Source organism: Perognathus longimembris, chromosome 24 (genome assembly GCF_023159225.1).
Source record: "Perognathus longimembris pacificus isolate PPM17 chromosome 24, ASM2315922v1, whole genome shotgun sequence".
NCBI classification, from domain to species: Eukaryota; Metazoa; Chordata; class Mammalia; order Rodentia; family Heteromyidae; genus Perognathus; species Perognathus longimembris.
Genome location: NC_063184.1, coordinates 7,351,842 through 7,371,048, shown reverse-complemented (window position 1 = coordinate 7,371,048; position 19,207 = coordinate 7,351,842). Strand labels below are relative to the sequence as shown.

Genomic DNA, 19,207 nt, shown 5'->3' with positions numbered 1-19,207 from the left:
ATCATTAGAGGAAATCTTTCTAGTAAGACGTCCTGACGTGGTGCATCGTAAAAGGAATAAGGATGCCTGGGGAAGCTCATTCTAATGGAAGGCATGATGAGTAGACAGACTGAAGATGGCAACGTGGGTGTAAAGGGAAGAATAAGAGCCCAGATGACAACAGATGAGAGAGAGAGTAGGTGAGAGAAGAGGCCAAAGCCAGGGCACATAGGAGCTGTGGAATCCATTCTAATCTTCAAATGAGCTGAAAACCACAGGAGTTAAAGGCAGTTAAAAGACAATGATTGAGGCTGGGTATGCAGCTTAGTGGTAGAGTGCTTGCCTGGCATGCATGAAGCCCTGGGTTTGATTCCTCAGCACCACATAAACAGTAAAAGCTGGAAGTGGTGCTGTGCCTTGAGTCGGAGAGTGCTAGCCTTGAACAAAAAGATCAGGGACAGTGCCCAGGCCCTGAGTTCAAGCCCCAGCACAATAATCATAATCATAATATGGTGGGCAAGGGGCTCAGAGTAGGAGCCAAGGACCACTCAGGAGTTCTGACAGTAAGGAGTCCAGGAGAGATGAGATTGTCAATTCAATTAGCTGAGGTGGTTGTGATTTGACAAGAATCAGGTTCTGTTTGTTTTTTCTATCTTGCTCCGTTTCCTGGCCACCAGGAGGTGAGCTGCTCTTCTGTCATTTTGTCACTCCCTGCCTTAATGGACTGAAACTGTAATCTGAATAAATCATTCTTCCATTTAATTAATTAACTCTCTCTCTCTCTCTCTCTCTCTCTCTCTCTCTCTCTCTCTCTCTCTCTCTCTCTCTCTCCTGTGAGTCCTGGGACTTGGACTAAGGGCCTGCACACTGTCCTGAACCATTTTTACTCAAGGCAAATGCTCCACCAACAGAGCTCCACTTCCAGCTTTGGGGGAATTAATTGGAGATAAAAGTCTCATGGACTTTCCTGCCAGGGCTGGCTTTGAATCACCATACTCAGAGCTCAACCTCTTGAATAGTGAAGATGACAGGCTTGAGCCACAGGCGTTTGGCTTAAGTTGTTTCATAAAAAACATTGTATTATCAGTTTTTATTATTTTTGAATGGGTCATACAAAGAGGTTTCCTTTTAATGCATCAGTTTATGAGTGCATGCCTCTTGATCAGTGTCCCTGATTATGGTGTTGTGGATTGCTGAGCACAGAAGGAGTTAAGGATGACTTTCAAGGTTCCAGCTGAAGCAAGTTAGTGACCATGATGAAAACCAGTTTTCATTAGATCAGCGGGGAGAAACTGAAGACAGCAAGTAAGGACACATTTGGAGCAGAGAATTGAGCAATAGCCCCTGAGGCAAGTGCGGTCCAGGGGCGTGCTTTGTCATGCGCTGTTTCTGTCTGTGGGCTTTTCTGTTTTTGTTTTTGATGAGATATGGGACAGCATGTCCCAAACAATGATGGAAAAACTCTGATAGGAAGAGAAGTCTGCAGTAATTAGGGAGAAAAGAAGGGTAAGTGAGGGAAGTAGGGTCTGAATTTGGGGTGGGGGAGAGAGGATGAGAGCTAGGGCATCAGGGGAAGGCCTGAATGACATAAGAACACCACAGTTCACCTCTTGCAATAGACAAGAGGGTGAGATGTAAGGTTTAATTTCTATAACATACTGACCTAGCAAGTATGAGATTACAGATGGTTAGAAGAATGTGACTGTTCTCTGGGTCGCCCATGGAGATGGGTGACTACAGCTGCCGATTACTTTTATTTCTGTTGTAGGTTCTGTGAAGACAATAAACCCAATGTGTCAGAAGAGCAGACAAGGGAACACCCCAGGAAGAAGCTGTGTAGCATTTTTAATGAAGGCAAGAAATGCAGTTGGGGGGGGGGGAGTTGGAAATACATTCCAAGAGTGACTAGGAGATGGTGCAACAGCTCTGGGGAAATGTCATGTGACAGGGCTGGGGGACTGGCTCACATTGCTGGGCGGGGCATGTATCATGTGGTACAATGGCTGTTACTGTCTAAGGAAGGTACAATGGGATACAAAGAATGTAGATAATGTAGACTCCTTGACTCAGCAATGCTCTCCATCCCTACCGGCCTTTCAAGGTCTGTGAAGGGGAGGTGAAAGGTGGCACTTATGCAAGGTTGAACTTTTCCTACTAATATCCACTCTACTAGGAGACATCAACAAAGAAATCTGCTGCTTCAGTCCCATTGGGGCCATCTGCAGCTGGTCTTGTGAAGAATAACTAAGTTACAACAAGTCTATTCTCATAGAGAAAACAGTGATAAAGTCCACTGCCATATAAGAAATAGTATGGTAGGCAACATTAGGGGGAAAAAGGCCCTAGGATAATTAAAACAATGAGGCCAGAACCTGTGGCTACTTAAGAAGGCTGAGATTTGAGAATTGAGGTTTGAAGCCAGACCATGTAGAAGAGTCCCTGAGACTCTTATCTCCAACTACATAGTAAAATGTCAAAAGTGGAGCTCTGACTCAAGAGGTAGAGTGCCAGCCTTGAGCAATAAAACCTAAAGGATAACACCCAGGCCCTGAGTTCAAGTATCAGTGCCTGAATAATAATAATAATAATAATAATAATAATAATAATAAGTGATTTATCTCAAAGCTTTCAAGCATTACAAATATAATACTTAATCTTGTGAGGAATGGATTCTAGAAGTCAGATGAGACTCCAGGCTATCAGCACCTTTCCCCAAGTGTTACGTCATGCCACAGCAAGCCAGGTAGATGCTCCATGGCTGTAAACTCTCAAAACATGAGGGCAATGGGTCATTCTGTCTGCATTCCGCATACCAGCAGCTTGATTCAACACTGCCTGGAGTTCCTTTGTTCTTCAAGAACAATGATCAGGACAAACTTTGTCCCAGGAAAGGAGCAACCCACATGTAATTTTTACTTGTAAATTTAACATCTCAAAGTAGAACTGAAGTTTCTATGCCAAACATAGATATACATCTAAATTCCAGGTGAATCTAGTGAAAAATGGTGATCACATTCAAAGATAAGCCCATCCACATTCCACCAAAACATCATTGTCTTGAAGGGAAAGCACAGAGATTAATAAAATTCCCAGCACATGTCATACTTATAATAGGGAAGTTCTCTGCTGCGTTTTTGGCGGGGTAGGTAACTTAAGTTCCAAACATTCAACTTCCTTCCGCGTGCACAGTGACTGTATGACATCAAAGCCACTCCATTTCTCCCCCTCCATCACCAGCAGTTAACAGTAAGTGACACAGGGCCATAAAAGTAGAAAATAACTAAAAAAAAAAAAAAGGGAAGATCCAAAAGGCAAAAGCAAGTCATTCTTATTGTATGTCAGTGACTCACGCTGATTGGAGAAGGCAGAGGTCTGAGAATTACAGTTCAAAGCCAGCCTGTGCAGGAAAACCCACAAGACTCTATCTCCACTTAACAACAACAACAAAAAGCCTAATTGGAAACATGACTGAAGTGGTACAGAGCTAGGCTTGAGTGAAAAAGTGGAGTGAGAGCTCTAGGCCTTGAGTTCAAGTCCCAGCACCAGCATAAAACTTTTTAAAAATTGTCTTTCCTTATCATTGCTACTCTAGCACTAGAGTTCTATTGCAATGGGAAATAGCTAATTCAAGATCCAAGTACTGTGACTTCTCCACACAAATCTGTTTTTCATTTGTTTGTTTTGTTTTAATTTTATTGACAAGGTGTTGTGCAAAGGGGGTACAGTTACATAATAAGGCAGTGAGTACATTTCTTGTTGTTTTGTTTTATTGTACCAGTACTGGAGCTTGAACTCAGGGCCTTGCCACTGTCCCTGGGCTTTTTTGCTCAAGGTTAGCACCCTACTACTCACACAAACCTGTGTTTAATCCTTTGTGGGAGAATGTGTAGACAATGGCCTTTAAAAATTTATAATCTAGGCATTGTAATTCAAGCTACTTAGAAGGCTGAAATCTGGAGGATCAAAGTCTAAATCTAGCCCAGGAAGAAAAGGCTGTGAGATTCCAGCTCCAAAATTAGCAGCAAAAAGCTAAACGGGAGGTGTGATTCGAGGGGTAGAATGCCAGGTGAACAAGCACAAAGCCTTGAGTTCAAATCCCCATTAACAAGATAATAAAAACAGACACAAGGTTACACTGTGTGCTTATGAACTGTGTCCTGTCTTCTATTAATTAGGAAATTCTCACCAAATAGAAGTTCATAGTGTTTAGGATTCTAATTTATGATTAGAAAGAATGAGGGCTTCCAACAACTCTTTCTACAATATAAGCTATAGAGGATTTTGTTTGTTTGCTTATGTTAGAACTAAGTAGTTGGTAATATAGGCATGTACCACTGTACCTGGCCAAAATATAGGGCTTTTTAAAATATTATTTTTCAAGAACCTGAAAGTGGGAGGAGGATAAGGGGCAAGCAGCCTAAGCGAGGCAGAGGCAGGAGAATTGCTGAGCCCGGCCAGCCGGAGCTGCATAGCGAGTTCCTGTCTCATAAACGAAAAATAAAAACAGACAAACAAAAAACTAGAACCCAATCAAACTGGCTTCACCTAAGTTGAAGGAAAAGCTTCTTAGTCATCTCAAGTTTTGGATTTCACATTTATGAAGTGGATATGCACATTGCTCTGAAGGTTAAGCAAAAAAAAAAAAAATACAAGTATAATAAATTACATTTAAATGTATAAGTAATGATCATTGCAACCTAATGCATACTTAATGTTTGGGTTTTATTAATGAGTAGTAGTTTAGAGTAACTTTATTTATTTCCTTTTCACTTTTTTTTTTTTTTTTTTTTTGCCAGTCTGGGGCTTGAAATCAGGGCCAGGGGCACTGTCTCTGAGCTTCTAGCACTCTACCACTTGAGCCACAATTGACACTGCCAGCCTTTTCTATGTATGTGGTACTGAGGAAGCAAACCCAGGGCTTCATGCATGCAAGGCAAGCACTCTACCACTAAACCACATTCCCAGTTCTCAATTCTCTAGAAAGAAATGAATTCTTGGCCAGGTGCACTGGCTCATACCTATAATTCCAGCTACTCAGGAGGCAGAGGTCAGGAGAATTTTCGTTTGAGGCAAGCTGGTAAAGAGAAACACATTTCAGTAAGTAGGCTAGGCATGGGAGGACATGACTACAATCTCAGCTAGGCAAGAAGCACAGAGAAAAGGCCTATCTGAAAAATAAAGCAAAAAGAGGATAGGGAGTTTGACTCAGGCAATAGAGTGCTTGCTTCACAAACAGGAGGCCCTAGTTCAAACTCCAGTGCTTGGGGAAAAACAAGAGAAAAAAGAAAGAAAAGAAAACAAGATAAAATGGAAAGAGGGAAAAAGGAAAGGAGATGAGAGGAGATGAAAGGGAAGGAAAGGAAAAAAGAAATGATTCCTCATGGGGTGAGGACAGTGGAGGAGAGACCAATGAAGAGGTAGATCCCTCAGGATGCACTATGCTCACACACTGACACAGTGAACCGAACCCCTTTGTACAACCAAAGACAATTTTTAAAATAAAAATTTTAAAAAGTAGTGATTTCTCATACTGTCATATTCTTCACAATCATCCACCAAATTTACAGTAGATATCAAATCGATGCTTTGCTTCTTTTGGAGGTGGAGGGGATGAGAAATAAATGAAATCTCACTCCAATGTGTGCGTTATTTCAGATCTAAAAATATTATGGAGTGTTTTCAGTTATTCTGAACTTCACATAAGGTTAAGCATGGGGAATTTAGAATCAGACAAACTCAATCAATGGAGAGTAGTGAAAGCAAAATACACCCAGATACCATTTGTAAATCAGGTATCAAAACATACATCAGCATTCCAGCAGATAATATCTTGAAACATATGCATTTAATGAACTAGAAGTGCTATCCATAAAGTAGATATTAAGAAAGAATAGAGGGAGTATGTCTTACCTTCTTCCCTCTCAGCATATAAACAATGGAGTGTTGCAATTGCCAGCCATGTCGCTCATTATATAGTAAAAATAAAACAAAGGGCAAGGTAACAAGCTGCTCCCCAGGGAACCATTGGCATGCACTGTGACCTTCACACTCCTTAAACCAGGACTGCAGAAATCAGGTGACTTGGCAAAGAAAACCAAATAACACCTACTCACAGAAAGCCATAAACCAGGATGGGTTTGTGACTGGAAAACCCAAGCAGAGGTCTATGAGCTTTTTTTAGCTTCACTTCTTGGCTCTAGGGCTTATTACCTCACCCTATTTTTGTGCCAGTCCTGGGGCTTGAACTCAGGGACCTTGAGCTTTCTGTTGTTGTTACTCAAGGTTAGTGTTCTACCACTTGAGCCACAGCTCTACTGACAGCTTTTTGGTAATTTTTTTTTATTGGCGTTAAGAATGTCACAGGTTTCCTGCCCCAGTTGGCTTTGAACCATGATCCTTTAGATCTCAGTCTCCTGAGTAGCTAGGATTATAGAAGTGATCCTCCAGTGCCTCTCTTGATAGCAGAAGTGCCACTAACCCAGAAGGATAAAGAGGCCATTGAGGATGGCCTGTCACACAGTGTGGCAAGTGAACGCAACATAACAAAAGCTGATTTGTCCTTTCAGAAGTCGTCACTATAACCCTGCTCCCTCACTTAACTGAATCGACAGCTGTCAGGATGTTTGCTCTTTACCACTCCTCACTGAACATTCACAACAAATGGTATTCATCAATATTATTGGTAGCTACATTCAAAATGCCAAAAAGACCTCAGCACAGATATTTCTTATAAGTTTGATATTGTGCAGACATAGTAATTTCCAGGTCTGGAGCTTATCCAAGAGTAAATTTCTTCCCAAGTTTAATATGCTTTAAAAGGACTAGCAGTCACAAAGAGTTTTCATTAAAAATATAATTATTTAGGATTATAGGGTTTAATAACTATTATTTAATTCAGTTTTATTTCTCCTATGCAAAAATATTACAGAATAGATGTATTATTCCTATAATATACATACTATGTATATAGAAATGCATACATGTGTTATGTAAATCTGCTTTTAAGTAATATTACTTAGATTAAAGAGATGTAGGTCAAAGATTTTATGATACTGAAATTAAGATATGCCTTAAAACAAATGGGATTGATTAGAAGATTTTGTGTGTGCATGTCTGCCAGTATTGGGCTTTAACTCTGAAACAACAAGCTTTCAGTTTTATCCTTCTCAAAGCTGGTGCTCTACCATTCAAGCCATACCTCCATTTCTAGCTTTTTTGCTAATTAATTGGCTGGAAGAGATTCTTAGATTTGTTTGCCTGGGGCTAGGTTTGAACAGTGATCCTCAGATCTCAGTCTCTTGAGTAGCGAGGATTATAGTTGTAAGCCACTTGAAGCATGAGAAAAGATTTCATTCATTGTCAATATACAAGAGAAAAGATTTGGATAGAAGTTATAATACACAAAATACACAATGGTAACATACATGTGCATTCCTAGGAATGAGTAACTATTTCCTGTCATTCAGAAAATATCAGCTCTAATTCCTGGGAATTGGATGAACGAAGGTCAAACTAAGTGAGCTGGCTGTGGTTCTAAAACTTAATTTTCTGGGAAGCCATGAAAATCCATATTTGGGGAAAAACAAAGAAATACAATGCTCAGATTTTCATTTACTTGGCATTGATTACTCAAAAGGAGGATAAGGCCAGTTCTAAATAGGTAACTGAATAACACATTTCATTCCCGGATGTAGGTAATTCTCAGTCTACCTGAGTGTGCTTTTTCTTACCACAGTCATCAATCCTGTAAATAGGGTCATAGAAGCCAAGAGAGAACATCAGAATCTTTCTACAGACATGACTTGCCTAGTTATTTTGTAGTTTTGTTTTTTGTTTTGGTGCCAATCCTTGGGTGTGAATTCAGGGTCTGGGTCCTGTCCCTGAGCTTTTTGTCTCAAGGCTAGTGCTCTACCACTCGTGCCACACTCTTTTTCCAGATGGCTTTTTTGGTAGTTAATTGGAGATAAGAGTCTCATGGGCTTTCCTCCCCTGTATGAGTTCAAACCATGATTCTCAGATGTCAGCCTCCCGAGTAGCTAGGATTACAGGTGTGCACACCCATTCTCAGCTACTTTTCCTCAGTGTTAATGACCACAACAGTTGATTCCCCCTAGTCATGGGAAGCCCAGCTGCAGGCATGATGGACGTAGTTTGTGTGATGGCAATCAAGTTTGAATTCTGTTTCTGCCTCTTCCCATTTATCTTACTTATGACTCCTCTGGTGACAGAGTCAGAGAAATAATTAGGCCTAGCCTTAAGTAAAGGGAAAGACGCCATTTTTTTTTTTAGCTCCAGATATCAAACTGGCAGAAGAATACAAACATGGTTGTCACCAGGAACACAGACCAGGCATATAAATGCTACCAGGCCTTTCATCTCTGTTGGGCCTGAATATCAGCTTCTTCTCAAGTCAAAACTCTCACTGAGCCCTCTGTGACACTTCCTTCGAACTCTGGTATCCCACCTAGAGAAGAGGAAGTTCCTGCTAGGTGGCTACCCTTGCCTTCCTTACTCAAGAAAGGAAGAGGAAAATGTGGTGTGTGTGTGTGTGTGTGTGTGTGTGTGTGTGTGTGTGTGTGTGTGTGTCTTAATTGTTCAATCTCAGATCATAGTCACATCACGCATCAGGAGGGTGGTGATGACTGTCCAGCTTTGGTTTGTAGCCACTTCGAGGTGGCATTTGTGTGGGTCTGCTCCACCATGACTTGCTCTCCCAAGTCAATCCTCTCTGGAAATGCCTTCACAGGCACACCCAGAGGTGTGCTTTACCAGTTGCTTAGGCTTCTCTCTATTCAGCCAAGTTGACAATCAAGATTAACCATTGAATTACCTCATTCTTTACTTGTTACATGCAAACTCAAATCTGTGAGTGTGAGTATGTGTGCACACACACACGTGTGTGCGCATTGTCCTGGGGCTTAAACTTAGGGACTGGATTGTGAAAACCAAAGCCAAATGTTTGTTGGGTGGAGGGAAGTTACCTCTACTGGGAACCACTGTCACAATTAGGGAAAATTCAAGGCTTGGAAGAGAACAGCCTTTCAGGTTTCTGATTTAGGATTAACCTGGAGTGTGTTGTTCAGTTTCATAATGATGAAACTTTTGTGGCGGTTGTTTCAATTTTAATTTTGTTGGGTTGGGTTGGTTACAGTGTCTGGCTATGTAGCCTAGGATAGCCTTGAACTCATGCTCCTTCAGCCTTAGGCTCTTTAAGTGCTGGTATTTTAGACATTCACCATCACACTTGGTTTATAAGGATAAACTAATAAGGCTTAAAAGTATAGCATGTGCCAGGCACTGGTGAATCACATTTGTAATCCTAGCTACTCAGGAGCCTGAGATGTGAGGATCAAGGATGGAAGCTGGCTTGAGCAGGAAAGTCGATGAGACTCTTATTTCCAATTAACCACCAAAAAATCCAGAAGTGTCTTGTATTTCCCAGTTATCTATGTTATTCATTCCATTGTGATTGGAAAGCATGCTTACATTCTTTGTATTCTAAGTTTGTTAAGTTGTGTTTCATGTTGGGGGAAAAAAAAATCCAGAAGTGGGGCTCTGACTGAAGTGCTAGCCTTCAACACAATGCTCAGAGAGAGCACCCAGGCCCTGAGTTCAAGCCCCAGGACTGGCACCAAAGATAAATAACATCAGTAAGTAACACCAATTATGCTCCCAGGGATTACTTTTTAGAAAGTAATAAAACAATCCCTAAACCCTCAAAGCAGTCTACGATTTTATTATTAACTCTATTAACCAGATGAGAAATTTGAGCCTCCGCTAGGATAAACAGTTTGCTCATGGAGATATACCTGGTATGTGCTAAGGATCACTCATCTGCAAGTGCTACAGCTGGCACTGGAAAGCAAGTACTCAGAATTGAGAGTTTATGCAACAAACACACATTTGATAATTTATAGAATGTTTAATATCTTTCCACTATCCCTTCCAACTATATCTAAGGCATCTATGTGTGTGTGTATATATATATATATATATATATATTATCTCCAAGTGAAAATATATATATCTCCAAGTGGAAAATCATATATGATATATATATATATATATTTTTTTTTTTTTGGCCAGTCCTGGGCCTTGGACTCAGGGCCTGAGCACTGTCCCTGGCTTCTTCCCGCTCAAGGCTAGCACTCTGCCACTTGAGCCACAGCGCCACTTCTGGCCGTTTTCTGTATATGTGGTGCTGGGGAATCGAACCTAGGGCCTCGTGTATCCGAGGCAGGCACTCTTGCCACTAGGCTATATCCCCAGCCTATGATATATATTTTTATAGCTATCAATATCTCTATCCCTATCTATACCTATATATTTTTTCCAGTTGGATAGCCTATGTGTACTTCAAACTCACCATAATTTCCCATGGTCTCTTATTTATGTTTGCTATTTTTGGTTAACTACACCACAACCCCTCCCTTGAGGAGAAAGTAGCAATTTGATAGACATCACAAATTCTTTCTGCCTCTTTGACCATGTTCACAGGAACCACGCACATGTGCTGTGTCTTGTGCACAGAAACACATACACACACGCACACACACACACCCGGTACCCATTTAATCAAATCATGAACAGATGTTCAGTTCTTGTCTAAACTATTATGAGTGTCTGTTTACCAATTTTCCTGCCTGCCTCCAAGCTCCCTATACAGGCCACATCCTCTCAATTTAGCTTCCCTTGTTTTCTTTCTTTCTTTTTTCATTTCCTCCTCCTCCTTCTTTTTTTGCAAGTACCAGGGTTTACATTTAGGGCCCTTGAACTCATATAGCTTTCTTGCTTACAGCTGGCCCTCTACCACTTGAGCTGTGTCTCCAACCTAGCCTTTTGCTGGTTAATTGGAAATAGAATCCAATGGATTTATTCCTCTCAGGCTGACCTCCATCCTCCAGCTATCAGCTTCCTAAGAAGCTGGGATTACAGGCGTGAACCATTGGTATCTGGCTTCTTGAATTCATTCCCCACATTGTTGTCACAGTTATAGGGCAAAACATCACTATAGAATCTTGGTGAATTTTTGCCTAGGAAAATCAAGAGACAATTCCTTGCTATTTGAGACATCTCACATCTTCATCCACAGATCAGAGCCCTGTCCTGTGACAACCTTTACCCTGTGACAGGCATCAGTATAACCCTGCTACACCAGTCACGACTGGGGCAGGTATGACGAGAGGCTGCTTCATCCCTGTCCTCAGGCCACTTCTTCTGACCAAAATATGCTGCCACGTCTTCCTCCTCAGGAAACTGTATGCTTCATCCTTCAAGAATTATTTTTAAAAATAAAAGACTATCTGGGTACCAGTGGTTCACACCTGTAGGTCTAGCTACTCAGGAGGTTGAGATTTAAGGATTATGGTTCAAAGCCAGCCTGGGCAGGAAAGTCCATAAGACTCTTATTTTCAATAAACCACCCCAAAACCTGAAATGGAGATGAGGTTCAAGTGGCAGAGTGCTGGCCTTGAGCAAAATGGCTTAGGGACAGTACTCAGGCCCTGAGTTCAAGCCCCAGGACTGGCACTAAAAATGAGTAAATAAATTAATAATTTTTTTAAAAGACTCAAAATCATTTGTGTGGAATCTCCTCACACCTTTCCTCTATTCTCCAGCCAATTTGTTTTTCTCTCTTTTATATTTCCAGAGATGTTGTCCCAAACTGAAACTATGCTTTTGTAAAACCATGGCCTCCTCTCACTGCACTCAACTCACAGAGTCTCAGAGACAGCAGGATTGGGTGGAGACAGGAATCTGTTTTTGTCTGTTTTGTTTTTGGCCCTGTATTCCAAGCTAAGCAATGCCACATCAGAGCCAGACTGCATTGCACTGAGGGCTGATCACTGTCCTTAAAACACAACTCAGAACCGTGCAAGAAACCACCAGGAGTAGAACATACACCTTCAGGTGGTAGTGGAATCCATTACAGCTTCTAATGGCTTTCAAGAGCCCTAAGACTGAGAGAGACATGAAATCAGGCTTTGTTTCTTTAAGCTGTTCAACATATCAAGGAAACGTCAAGATTGAAAACATAAAGCAAGACAAAGGCACTCTCTATTAAACATAAACAGAAAAAAGAAAAAGGGAAAGGACATAAGGTCACTTAAGCTGACTTCTAAATTGTCTCTACAATATTGTACTCATGAAATGAAGTGAGGAGGTGAACAAACACAATGAAAGTAGTTAGGAACAAATAGAGTTTGGATCCAAGGAGCCCTGAGGGCTTTCATATCATCAGAACCATTCTCCTGGCACAGGACTCGCTAGTTTCTGGGGCTCAGAAGTTACTATGAAGCAAATTCTTGAGATTTTTTCTTCTTTCTTTATTCACCAACATGTACAGCAACTTTTGAAGATTTCGGTTCAAAGCAACTGTATGTAAAAATCCACTCCCCTTCTTTCTCTCTTGGATATAATAATGTAGCCATTCAAAGAACAAGTGCCCAGAGAAGACAAGTGCATTAATAATTAATCTTTAGAATCAGTTGATCCATGGACAGAAGGCTGTTAAAAGATCTCCAAGATCACTGTGTGTGTGTGTGTACGCGCGTGTGCGTGCATACCTGGTGGCCAGATCTAGGACTTGAACTCAGGGCTGCAGTGAGCTATTCTGTTCAAGGCTAGTGCCCTACGACTTGAGCCATCCATCCACTTTTTTTCTTACTTTTGGAAGTTCACTGGAGATAAGAATCACTGGCTTTCCTGCCCTGGCTGACTTTGAACTGTGATCCTCAGATCTCAGCTCCCTGAGTAGCTACAATCATAGGCATGTGCCTCTCTGTGCCTGGCTGAGATGGTTCTTGGTTGTCTATTTGACAGCAGAGTTCTTGGGGCTAGTGAGGCTGGCATGGCCTCCCTAATCATCTCTGAACTTGTCTCTTCCACAGTTTGCTTTTCTCACAGTAGCCTCTTCCTTTTCCTCAAATATATAGTGGGCACGCTCCCACTCCAGGGCCTTTGAGCTGGCTCTTTTCACTTGGGACATTCTTCCCATTGTCTTCAGGTCCTTATCCAAGTGTCAGCTTCTCAATGGGCCTTTCTCAGTTCTCCCATGAAAAATCACAATGATTATTCCTCCTTGCATTGAACTGAATTCCAGCCTTTTTCTGCTTTGCTGTGTTTCTTTGTATTTATATTATTTAACATGTAGTACATTTTTCTCACACAGTGCCTTTCTCTCCCACTAGAATGTAAGCTCCATGAGGTTGGGAGTTTTATTTATTTTTTTAAACTTACTACCCAGTGCCTGGAATATATGAGAGCTGCTCTGAGTCTATTTGTTGAGTAAATCGAGAGAGGAAGCTGCAGAAGAAAAACAGTAGACTATTGCATTCTAGAATCAAGGGAGAACAATGTTTTAAGCAAAGGCGTATATTGAACATATGAAAATGGAACCTGGTAACTTGAGGGGATGGGTAGGGTTTGGGAGAGACGAGGGAGAATGATGGGAGGGGTGACACTGACCAAGACACATTGCAATCAGAAATTGAGATGCTGAATTGAAACCTTTTAGTACAACTGATGATAATAAATAAGATAAGTAGAATATTGAAGATGCTGGGCTTTTTTTTAAGACCTAAGTTGTGTTTGAGCAGAGCATGTACAGTATTTCAGCTTCAAGAGCTTTGATCCAAACCAAGGTCTCTAAAGACCAATCACCATGTCTTGTCTCACCATTACATATAACAGACTAAGATGGATGCTTGAGATAACAGTGGTAAGAATGAGCTGGGTGCTGGTAGCTCATGCTTATAATCCTAGCTACTCAGGAGGCCAAGATCTGATAACTGAAGTTCAAAGCCATCCCTGGCAGAAAAGTTTGTGAGACTTCTATCTTCAATTAACTAGCAAAATGCTAGGAGTGGAGCCTTAAGGAAAGGTGCTAAGCAAGAGTGCAAGGAGGGTTGGAATATGGCCTAGTGGCAAGAGTGCTTGCCTCCTACACATGAAGCTCTCCATTGGATTCCCCAGCACCACATATATGGAAAACGGCCAGAAGGGGCGCTGTGGCTCAGGTGGCAGAGTGCTAGCCTTGAGCAGGAAGAAGCCAGGGATGGTGCTCAGGCCCTGAGTCCAAGGCCCAGGATTGGCAAAAAAAAAAAAGAGTGCAAGGACCTCAGTTCCAGCCCCAGTACAGGTACACAAAAAAGTGGTAAAAACAATCTATATTCTACATTTCTGCCATGTGCCATGCAGGGTACTGTTATTCAAGAAGTGCTGACAACAAGCTCCCCATGACAGTCTATCTTATATGCCAGAGACTCAAAAGGGTGGGTCCAAGGGCTAAAACTTGGAAGCACAATTTCTCCCACAAACCAAACTGTAGAGTTGTACTACCCTAAATCTCAAATTACCAGAATTTTTGTTTCATGCATCAATGTTTCCTTTTCTTTTTATCACCATATATGCTCATGTGTTCACTTCCAAAACACACATACACAATCACACACATATGTGAGGTTTTCCTTTCTAGAAACTGAAGCCTCTCTCCTCTTCAGTGCACAAACTACAGATCCAGATGTCTTTCAACATACCTCCTGAAGCTAAAACAATAGTTTGGAAGAAAGCCTCTTTAACAAATGGTGCTGGCAAAACTGGCTCAACACATGCAACAAACTAAAACTAGATCCTTATATATCACCCTGCACCAAAAACAATTCCAAATGGATTAAAGACCTCAAAATCAAAACAGACACCCTGCAAACACTAAAGGAAGGAGTAGGAGAAATACTTGGGCTCCTTGGCGCAGGACGGAACTTCCTTAACAATGACCCAGAAAGGCTACAAATCAAAGAAAGGTTGTACAAATGGGACTGCATCAAACTGCAGAGCTTCTGCAGGGCAAAGGACATAGCTCGCAAGATAAACAGAAAGCCCACAGACTGGGAGAAGATCTTCACCGGCCATTCAACAGACAAAGGCCTCAGCTCTAAAATATATGCAGAACTAAAAAAATTACCTTCTTCCAAAACAAAACCGCAAAGAACCAACAGCCCCCTCATCAAGTGGGTTAAAGACTTACAAAGAGACTTCTCTGATGAGGAAATGAGAATGGCCAAGAGACATATGAAAAAGTGCTCTACATCACTGGCCATAAAAGAAATGCAAATCAAAACAACATTGAGATTCCATCTCACCCCAGTAAGAATGTCCTATATCAAGAAAACTAACAGTAACAATTGTTGGAGGGGATGTGGCCAAAAGGGAACCCTACTTCATTGTTGGTGGGAATGTAAACTGGTTCAGCCACTCTGGCAAGCAGTATGGAGATTCCTCAGAAGGCTAAATATAGAACTCCCTTATGACCCAGCAGCCCCACTTTTGGGTATCTATCCAAAAGACCACAAACAAAATCACAGTAATGCCACCAGCACAACAATGTTCATCGCAGCACAATTTGTCATAGCTAGAATCTGGAACCAACCCAGATGCCCCTCAGTAGACGAATGGATCAGGGAAATGTGGTACATATACACAATGGAATTCTATGCCTCTATCAGAAAGAATGATATTGCCCCATTTGTAAGGAAATGGAAGGACTTGGAAAAATTATACTAAGTGAAGTGAGCCAGACCCAAAGAAACATGGACTCTATGGTCTCCCTTATTGGGAATAATTAGTACAGGTTTAGGCAAGTCATAGCAGAGGATCACAAGAGCCCAATAGCTATACCCTTATGAACACATAAGATGATGCTAAGTGAAATGAACTCCATGTTATGGAAATGATTGTTATATTACAGTTGTAACTACTTTCAACATCCCATCTGTATCTGTAGCTTCTATTATTGATGATGTTCTTGTATCACCTTCCTGTGGTTGTACCTACACTATCTCTGTAATCTTATCTGAGTATATTGGAAACCGTGTATACTGGTATTAGAAGTAGGAAATTGAAAAGGAATACCAAAATTGAGAGACACAGGGTAAAAAAAAGACAAACAACTACAAAAGCAATACTTGCAAAACTGTTTGGTATATGTGAACTGAACACCTCAGGGGGGGAAAGGGAAAGGGGGAGGAGGGAGGGGGGTATGAGGGACAAGGTAACAAACAGTACAAGAAATGTATCCAATGCCTAATGTATGAAACTGTAACCTCTCTGTACATGTTTGATAATAAAAATTTGAAAGAAAAAAAACAATAAAAAAACCAAAATACCTCCTGATATAACCTTTGAACGATGAAAATATCCTAAGTCCATATGCATTTTATATAATGAACCCACCCCAACATAGCTTGGCAACATGTGTTAGATCATAGAGAACAACATGGTTCAGACTCCAAATTTAACTGGGTGCCAGTTGCTCATGCCTGTAATCCTAGCTGATCAGGAGGCTGAGATCTGTGGATCATAGTCCTAAATTAGGCCAGGCAAGAGAGTCCATAAGACTCTTCTCTTCAATTAACCACCAAAAAGCTGGAAGTAGAGCTGTGGGCTCAAGTGGTAGAGTGCCATGAGCAAGAAAGTCAAGCAGGAATGCAAGGCTCTGAGTTCAAGCTTCAGCATGCACATGTGCACACACACACATGCACGCACACACACACACACACACACACGCACACACAACCCAGGGAAAATAGCTTCAGTATTTGAATCTGTGTAGGAAAAATACAAGCTGGCTAAAATTGTGAAAGGAAATGTGGCTAAGTTCTGGATAAATGTCAGGCTTATGCAAGCAAAGGGGAAAAATGTTTTGTGGGTTTGCTTTGGCAACTTTTTTCTTAATATTCCCGTATACAAGACTGTTTCTTTTGAGACCTATTACTGCAGCTTGTCCATGACAGGCTGGTTAGCAGCCTCTGCTTACTCTTCCTTCTTGCCCCCAGCATACTTTGACTTAATTACACACTTAAGGAAATGTTTAAGTGAAACAAATGAACTTACAAAGGACATCAAGTAACACATGGGCCTTTCCTGTCAGTGCATTCTTTGCAGCTGAACTCGCTGCTTCTCAACAAGCAATGAAGGCGCGCCTGTTTGTGATCGGAGTGGGCAGGCCAGGCCAGGGGAGAAAGGTGAAAGGCGAGGCCTGGCCTGCAAAAACCTTGGGCTCCCATTTGTTTATGTTCAATATTTTAATAACTCCAGTATTTACACAGCTGAAGAAAAGGAAAGCACCCCGAGAACAGATGCCAGGAAGCCCTGTAGAAGTTGGCAAACCAGAAACAAACATGAGTTGGAAACACTATAAATAAAAAGTACCTTGGAGCCAGGCACTGGTGGTTCATACTTATAATCCTTGCTACTTAGGAGGCTGAGATCTGAGGATCAAGGCTCAAAGCCAGCATGGGCAGGAAAGTCTATGAGACCCTTATCTCCAATTATAGGAAAAAGCCAGCAGTGGACCTGTGGCTGAAGTGGTAGAGTACTAGACTTGAGCACAAAAGCTCATAAATAGCACCCAGGCCCTTGTCTTAAAGTCCTAGCATCAGTACTGAAGAAAATAAAATAAAATAAAATAAAAAGGAAAGTACCTCAGCCCAAAGAAACAGTGCTACCCATTAGGTTTCAAAGGAAATCAATAAAGAATATATTATAATAATTATTCTAACAATGCTCAACTTCTCTTCTTTATTCAAAAGAAAGGAAAAAAAAAGATATTGGGTCAGACAGAACCAATTTATAATCCTATGCCTGCATATCACAATTTTGAAGCTTTGGGGTTTCTTAATTTCACAGAAGTAGAGTTTTACTTGTCTAAAAGCAGAACTAACCAGGCCTAGCAAGCATTCTCTCAGTGGTGGTTCTCATTTATGGTCCTATAGGACAAGGAAACTGGCTGCTAACTCACTGTCCCTCCTACCTTCCTCCCTACATTGCCCTTGGGAATGGTCTCCATAGCACTGGTTATTAGTTTTCTGCCCTGGCTGCATCTAGATGAGGAGGTGGCTGCCTTTCCTGGGCCAGACTTTTCTCAGTATAAGAAAAAAGAAACCATCAAAGACATAATAGATGCATACTGGCACGTAAGAACAGCGGGACTTTAAAGGGGTTAAATTTAATCAAAGCACATGGCATATTTATGCTTGGGAATATCCAACAGAAATCCCTATGTAGAATTCATATATACTAATGACATTACTATGAGGGAAAAAATGGCTTTTTTTTTTTTTTTTGGCCAGTTCTGGGCCTTGAACTCAGGGCCTGAGCACTGTCCCTGGCTTCTTTTTGCTCAAGGCTAGCACTCTGCCACTTGAGCCACAGCGCCACTTCTGGCCGTTTTCTGTATATGTGGTACTGGGGAATCGAGCCCAGGGCCTCATGTATACAAGGCCAGCACTCTTGCCACTAGGCCATATCCCCAGCCCCACGCTTTTTTTTTTTTTAAAGCTAACTAAAGCCAGCCTTTCCCTGGACAGCCTGGCTGGAGGTCAGGTGTTTATAGCCCATTTGTTATCCTTTCAAACAGGTCTTTCCTTCCTGTTAGTATGCTAACCATTACTCAGCACCAGTGTGGAAGCTGCCCTGTTTAGGTTTTGCATGCATCAATTTGGAACCAGGCTTCAAGAATGTGTTTTCCACTGGCCTGGCACACAGTGCGCTTCCGCATCCTGCCCCTCCCACTGCTCCCCTAAACCCTCCCCCCACCAGCCCCCAGCCACCTAATGGAGACTGCAAATGGGACAGAAAGAACACGGAACTGAAAAACAAGTACTCAGTGAGGGGAAGATCAGGGCAGACCTTGTTTACCTGTTGGCTGGATTGTTCCTGTTTACCTGGCATGAATATGGCTGCTTTCCATGGGCCTCGTGGTGTGGATTTTTAGGGAGTGGTACAGCAGCAACAGACACCTTAAGTGGACTTTTTCTTCTATTTTAGCAAATAGTAAAGGAGTTGCCGATGGAACTGTAAGGAATTTCTAACATTGCTGTACTTAAAATCACTATGACTCCATCTAGAGGAAGCCATGACTCCATTTTACAGGTGAGGAAACTAGGAATTTGAAAGACCTAATTGTGTGCTACAGCTAATGCTACAGCCACGGGAAAGGGCAACTGAAGGATCTTGAGGGGGAATTTAAATTCATCAGCTTTGCTTAAATGGTTTCTTACTGGTTCCTAATGAATAATTCCAAAGCTAACTGCAAAATTTTAACTTAGACCTACCATGGACAACCTTAAAGGTTCAAGACTATGATGTAGTACTGAGTCATATAATCCATTTCAATCTCATTCAGTGCAACTCCTCCCATTAATGGCCACCATTATCTTATAATCAAGTG

The 19,207-nt window shown here is 41.5% G+C and overlaps 1 protein-coding gene across 1 annotated transcript in view; it reads left to right on the top strand.

Moving 5' to 3' along the window:
- Positions 1-1,412: 1,412 nt before the first annotated feature.
- Positions 1,413-19,207, top strand: part of Myoz2 (myozenin 2) — a 49,409-nt gene continuing 31,614 nt past the window's right edge. The window contains exons 1-2 of the mRNA XM_048333689.1: positions 1,413-1,485; positions 18,805-18,909. Of these exons, the coding sequence (XP_048189646.1) occupies positions 18,871-18,909 (39 nt within the window). The 5' untranslated portion in view covers positions 1,413-1,485; positions 18,805-18,870. The remainder of the gene's footprint in view (positions 1,486-18,804; positions 18,910-19,207) is intronic.